This window comes from Acomys russatus, chromosome 2 (genome assembly GCF_903995435.1).
Source record: "Acomys russatus chromosome 2, mAcoRus1.1, whole genome shotgun sequence".
NCBI lineage: Eukaryota > Metazoa > Chordata > Mammalia > Rodentia > Muridae > Acomys > Acomys russatus.
The window spans coordinates 57,485,277-57,492,406 of NC_067138.1; the positions used below are offsets into that span (position 1 = coordinate 57,485,277).

The following is a 7,130-nucleotide window of genomic DNA, read 5'->3' on the forward strand; positions in this document are numbered from 1 at the left end:
ACAGAAAAGAGTCAGGCTCTGGTTTCCTTAATGTCTCTTTGCCTCTGTTTCCTCAATTGTTCTGTGGTGACAATACTACCAGTGTTATAGAGTGGTTATGGAGACAAACTAAGAAAAATAAAGTGCTCAACACAGTGCCTGGCAAACGCATTCCCTGGACAGAGAAAGAGAGGTGCCCCGAGGGAGGAAAGAGCTTTGCATTGTGACCTCCCGAGAGGCCCAGGGACCACCACTCTCCTTGAATGGCATCCTTGGTGCCTTCCTGTGTGAGGGAGGCAATCTCTCTTTTGCAGGGATATACACCAACTCACGACTATGAATGGGGGCCGGAAAGCCACATACATACTGTGATGGTGTGGCAGCACCCTGTACCACTCTAAACGAGTTATCCGTTAACATCAGTCATTAGCTTCCCAGCGAATGACTAAACAGCCATTTTGACATCCAATAGCTTGCTAGATCTCCTAGGGAGAAGGCAGGAGTGACAGCCCTATTCTCACAGGTGGAGATACAAGTGGTCCAGGCATGCAGTGGCTAGGCTGGCCCCAGAAACTAGGTCTCCCAGGTGTAGACCAGCACTTTAACATACATTTTAAAGGCATGAGCTTTGGTGGGCACAGATGGTGGGCAGCTGGCTGCAGTGGACAGTGAGCCTCAAGGACAAAGGCCAAAGGCCATCAGAGCAAGCTCACTCTTTCAAGAGCAAGCTCACTGTTTCAAGATGAGGTGTGCCTTGGGTAGGGAGAGAGGTTGTCACGGTGAGCTTTAGCTGTCAACATGACACAAGCTAAGAGTCCCCCGGGGAAAGGTGACTTAATTGAAGAATTGTCGGGATCAGATTGGCCTATGGCCATGTCTGTGAGGCGTTTTAATTCCTATTTGAGGTAGGAGGGCCCAGCCCATTGTGGGTGGAGCCATCCCTAGGCAGGTCCCTCTAGGCCAGTGGTTCTCAGCCTTCTTAATGCTGCGACCCTTTAATACAGTTCCTTGTGTGAGCCCCTTGGGTGAGCCCCAACCATAAAGGTATTTTTTTTGTTACTATTTCATAACTGTAATTTTGTTATACTGTTATGAATCATAATATAAATATCTGAAATGCAAAAGGGGTTGCAACCCATAGATTGAGAACCGTTGGACTCTAGGTTATATAAAAAGGGAACTGAGCAAGCCAGTGAGCACTGTCCTGCTAATGGCCTCTGCTTTGGTTCCTGTGTCCAGGTTCCTGTTTGAGTTCCTGCCCTTCAGGCATTGACTGAGATGTGTAAAGAAGCCAAATAAACCGTTTCCTCCCCCAGATTGCTTTTGGTTGTGGTGTCTTTCGGGGCAACAGAAACTCAACTAGAACAGGAACATTTCTGTGAGAGTCCTTCAGCCTGTTACACGGGCGTCAACGAGACAGAATGATGCCTACCAGCTTTTTCTTTCCGTACTCAGTTCCTCAACTGTTCCCAGGCCTCACTGTGAGCTGATAGTCCCAGCTAAAGACAAGCATCCTGTTTCGTTCCTTAACTCGCTTGACATGTTCACACTGAGCAGCCACTCTGTCAGAGCTTTGCTAACACCAGAGACACTGTGACAGGCCAGCACATGCGTGATCTCGGTTCACACTGAGGTCATGAGGTAGCCCTCTGATCTTTTGGCTAGAGTTTCCTTCAGATTCCATGGATCTGAGAATCCTACAGTTTCTTCACCCTGAGGTCTCTCCTGTCAGGACTACCCCAACCAGGCCACTAGACAATTACCATTTCCTCCATTGACTGGCCACTGTCATCTGCTTTTTTCCCAGGGCTGTAGCTCCTGCTCAGCCATGGTTCCTGACGGGTTCTCTGGCTACCTCCCTACCAGCTTCCTCTCACCCCAATTCGTTCTCTGCCCAACAGTCAGGCTGAGCTCCCAAAACACTCTAATCTCATTGTGCTTCCTCAGCTGAAGGCTCTTAGTCAACTTCTACAGCCTCCTGGACAAAGTCCAAGGCCCCGGGCCTAACTCACCAATGCCTCCCCCTTTGCCTCCATCCTTGGGGCACCTAGGTACGCCAGGCTCCTGTGGCTTGCCTGGAGACTCACGGTTACATTGTGTCTTTGCTCACAGGCTCTCAGCATCACTGTCTTTATCCTTTGCATGTCAAAAAGCCCATCGTTGCCTTTTTAAGTGATGCCATTCTGAAAAGCTCCTCTCCTCACTTGGAGGAGCTGGTCCCTCTCATCATCACACTGTAACTCTTCAGTGTCTCCATAAGGCATGTCTAACCATTTTTCCCATCATACCTTGAACTGTAGAGTCGAACAAGCCTGACTTGTTCCACACCCCAGAGCCTAGCACAGGGCCAGGCATATGTGTATACTAATGGAGAGGTAAAAACCACGTGCTGAGAGGCCCTGTCCACAGAGATTGTCTTGTGGAAGGAACACAAAACCTAAGGCCCACATGACTTCTTGCCTAGAAATCTGGATTTCCTTTTTTTGTTTCTGTTTTTGTTTTTTTTCGAGACAGGGTTTCTCTGTGTAGCCTTGGCTGTCCTGGACTCACTTTGTAGACCACCATGGCCTCAAACTCACAGCGATCTGCCTGCCTCTGCCTCCCGAGTGCTGGGATTAAAGGTGTGTGTCACCACCGCCTGGCCCGATTTCCATTATTTTTATGGCAAGCGCCCCAGCCTAGCCAACCAGCCACATCCTGCCAGGAAAAGAGAACTAAGGCCACATCTGTCTTTCCATGAAAGTGACAGGACACTTCCTCTTAACAGGACAGGTTCCGACCTTGGGCTCCATCACCCTGTGTGTGCATATCTGTGTGTTCAAATGGCATTTACTAAGAACTCGCTAGTTCAGACATGCCTGGATGAACAATCTAGGCTGGTCAGTGAACTTACATCGTTTCCTTCCTAACCCCTGCCCATGTCTGCATTTTACTCTCCTTGGCCAAAACACCAAGACGTGAATCAGAGCCTGGCCTCAAAGAATGCAACCACAGTATCTTGACTGCTTCAGTACCAAGGAAGTAAGTTAAGGAAATTGAGTAGTTAGGCAGTACTCTTGGCATGAGGAAATCAAGCCCGGACTGGCCTTCAGGCACCACTAAAGTAAGGTTTTGATACAGCACTGGACAATTCCAAAAGTGGACCACATCATTGTAAATACCCAGCCATTCCCTTTTGCCTACGGTTCAGGTTCCTTATCCATACAACGAATCCTTCACCCTTGCCTGTGGGAAGGCAATAAGGAAATGGTGTGATGGCTCTATAGGAAAGCTCCAGGCTCTGGGCACATGATGGTGATCACTGTCCTGGTCCAGCTGACTTCATAAATTGGCCCCGAAAACTCGCTCGAACTGGAAAAGACAGGAAAATTTCATTTACCTTGAGGGTAATCACCCGACTGGGAGTCTTGATTTCAAAAGTGCCCTCCTCCTCAGCGTCCGCCTTGCAGTCAAACACCGCACTGGAGAGGTCGATGCTGTCCAAGGGGTTAACATCCTGCGCGGTGCGCGAATAATACAGGTGGCACTTCCTCTCGTCGTAGAAGAACCAGCGGCATTTCCAGCCCTTGATGGGTCCTTTGCCGCCAAACTTACTTAAATATCCACAGAGTTTCTTGGGGACCGTGTCTAGGGGCCTGGCGCAGCCCTCCGAGTGCCCGGGGGGCACCACTTCGGGATCCCTGGCGGGGCTGGGAGGTTGTGTGGACTCGGAGGGAGAAGGGGTGCACTCGGGGGCGTCGCCCATCGTTGCTGGCCGGTTGTACAGGCCTGCCGCACCGGAATCTTGGCGAACCGGCGGGCGCCTGGATACCGACGGGCACCTGGCTGGGGCGGAGCCGGTCCAGCCCGGCCCCCAGAAGAAGGCGGAGAGCCCCGGCAGGCTGCGGAGAGATCGACTTGGACACCTGACTGCAAAACCAGATGCCGGCGGCAGGCCCCGCCCATATCACGCGAGGACCCGCCCCGACACCGCCTCTCGGTCCCGCCCACACATCGCACTTCCGGCTTTTCCACCGCGCTGTCAGCCATGTCAGCTGTGTCCTACTTGTGGTTTGTGGGAGCGCTTCGGTTTAAGACAAGGTGGCTCTGGGGTGCTTAACCGTGGGAAGCATGCGGGAAGACACGCCAACCCCTGGCTACGCGTCCGTGGGGTTCGCGTGGAAGCGTAGGAGGATGGCGTCCTCTACAGCATCCACCCTACGGGGGCCACGCGAGCCCCGATTGGACGGCGCATCGCGCAGCCATTGGCTGAGTGCACGCGGGGCGGTGAGCTGCGCTCTCATCCCTAAAAAGCTTTGGAAGTTTTCCCAGTCACCACCTTGGCCTCCACCTCCTGTGCCTCGGCTTGCTTTCTCCTTATAGCCCCGGTCGCCTTGCCTCGGGCGTCCAGTACCCTGCGGGAATCTAGAGCACAGTGAAAGGGCCGAGGATTCAACTAACTGCCTCGGTTTACTAATGCATGCACTAGGGCTGAACCGTGTTCGCTTCACCTTTCTCCTGGGGCTTCTCGCCACTTCAACTCCTGTTACTTTAGCCCATCACCCCCAACTCCAGAACCACGCCATCCTTAAAGAAATACGTGTACGGTAAAGGGCATTAATGGAGTGGAGTATGTCAGTGGCGACCACTGAGTATCTGTGTGCTATTAAGATTCTGATTACCCAGTGTTGAGCGACTTGATCTACCAAGTTTTTTTGTTTGTTTGTTTGTTTTTGTTTTTAATATATGAGAATAAGATAATGATAGACACAAGGTACCAGATAGTATGTTGTAGAGGAGTTTATAAAATGAGCATGGGGAGAGGGAAGGGGTACCCCAGAAAGAGACAGAGATAGGAAAAAGAGTAAGGGGGAATACAGAGAGACCACGAGGAGGGTCTATTCTTTTGTACGGCCCAAGTCAGGTAAGCAATGACATCACAGGTAGGTGGACTGAAGCAGAATCATAACAATTTTCTCTTGCACTCCAGGATTTATGGGAGAGCTAAGGGCCCTTCCTAGATTTGCAGAGGCCACTAGGGGTTTGGTTTACTACATGGGAAAGGTTGCTATCAGCATTATCTTATAAATGCAGGGGCCCTGTAATCCCAGCTATTGGCTCTGTTTCTTAACAATTAGACTTTATTATACAACCTAACTATACAGGAGGGGAAGGAAAGGTTAAAGGGAAACAAGAATAAATCTTCAGGGTATCAGTCCCACGGGACGGATCCCTAGGTGTCTCGGGACCTGCACTCTCTCCTCCCATTAGGAACATAACAGCCCAGGTGGAGTCCCACGTCTGTTTCCTGAATTCTGGACCCAGGATGGCTCCTCTCAGGAATCCCAAGATCAACCTTCAGTGGGGTATCAGGGTGTTTCCAAGGGGCAAAGCCTGAAGCAAAAGCTTCCATTCTTCCATACACAGAGAAACCCTGTCTCAAAAAACAAAACAACACAATAACAACAATAATATAAATACATGCCAGGGGATCTCTTAATTGATTAGTTTATTTTCTCATCCCAAATCAACATTAGTTGTCATATTTAACTTTTCTGATCATAATTCTACATTTTCTTTTCTTTCTTTCTTTCTTTCCTCCTCCTCCTCCTCCTCCTCCTCCTCCTCCTCCTCCTCCTCCTCCTCCTCCTCCTTCTTCTCGAGGCAGGGTTTCTCTGTGTAGCCTTGGCTGTCCTGGACTCACTTTGTAGACCAGACTGGCCTCGAACTCAGCGATCTGCCTGCCTCTGCCTCCCAAGTGCTGGGATTAAAGGCATGCAACACCATGCCCGACATAATTTTTTTCTAATAAATCCCTCAATACTTCGTGAGTTCCCGTTCCAATAAAACCTTGATCTACACCTCTGTCCTTAGAACTGTTTTGATAATATACAGGAGTGTCAACACAGAAGGTAGGAAGGAGTGAGTTTTCAGTAAATGGCAGCTGTAATCAAAGGCCAATACACTGGATATCAAAACAGTAAACAACCAAGAGGACAGTAGAGTGTTCAGCAGAATTCACACCAATGGAAAAGCCTGCAGTATCTTGCTGGCCTCAGGGTTGCTGTATGGGCAAGTATGATTTTCGATTCTGAACAGTCCTGTCATTGGCAGCAGCAGCCTGGGAGTTCTCTTAGACTTCTAGGGGCCTCTACACAGATGGAACTAAATCATTGGCTTTACTTCAGAAAAGAACTTGAGGCTGAACCAGTAAGAAGCAAAACTAGAGTTTATTTAAAAGGTATTCAGGAAACCAAGGCAGACCCCAGAGCATGGGTATAGACATCTCAAAAGTCCTACTTCCTGTCTTAGCATTAGCCATATGAACTATTTTGGTGGCTTTAAGTCACATCTCAAAGGATTGCTAGGGAATTTTACTTTTGTCTTCCTTATAAATGAGATTATAGGGTGGCTCCGGAAGTACCTTGGAATTACAATCTAATAAGATAAAGCCAGGGGGAGGAAGTCCCCCTCAGTCACAATCATAGGGGAGGGGAGTAACGGGAAAATGGGAGGGAGGGAGGAATGGGAGGATACAAGGGAAGAGATAACCATTGAGATGTAATATGATTAAATTAATAAAAAAAAGATAAAGCCAGGATCCATTGGACAAAGAATTACACAAAGAAGTTAGGACATCTCTTACCTCAAAAGGGAATTCTAGTGAGAGTCCTAAAAAATTGCAGGTTTGCTCTAGGAAGAGAGAAAGGCCTGAAGCGGTTCTCCTTGTCTGGAGATCCTCAGCAAGCAAGACCATTCAACCAGACTCTGGAGTGAAGGGCTGCTCTCTCTTCCTGTGAGTAATTTTCCGCAGTCTGTTTTACCCTGCCACCTTCCTGGTTCCAATTCCCAATTGTTGAGATTATAGGACTGCACCGCCATGCCTGGCTGCAGTAGATTTTAATATTGTTTTCTAGCCTTTGTCAGCAGAAAGGAGCACAAGAAAGAAGAACACTGTAATAAAGCTGGCTTTAGTAGAGAGCATCCAATCACTTTCCATCCCAGGCCCGACAGAGATTTCTGGTTTCCAAAAAGAATCTGTGCATATACTTTGACCACAATGACAGAATATGTGAAGATAATATAAAAAAGTCAATCTTGGGCTGGTAAAATGGCTCAGTGGGTAAAAAGTGTTTGCTGTCCAAGCTGATGACCTGAGTTCTGTCCCTGGG

General features: G+C 48.9%; 1 protein-coding gene across 1 annotated transcript in view; it reads right to left on the bottom strand.

Moving 5' to 3' along the window:
• The window catches only part of Tbc1d2 (TBC1 domain family member 2), a 47,442-nt gene extending 43,567 nt beyond the window's left edge, over window positions 1-3,875 (bottom strand). The window contains exon 1 of the mRNA XM_051161790.1: window positions 3,359-3,875. Coding sequence (XP_051017747.1) covers window positions 3,359-3,724 — 366 coding nt within the window. The 5' untranslated portion in view covers window positions 3,725-3,875. The remainder of the gene's footprint in view (window positions 1-3,358) is intronic.
• Between the last annotated feature and the right edge of the window lie 3,255 nt (window positions 3,876-7,130).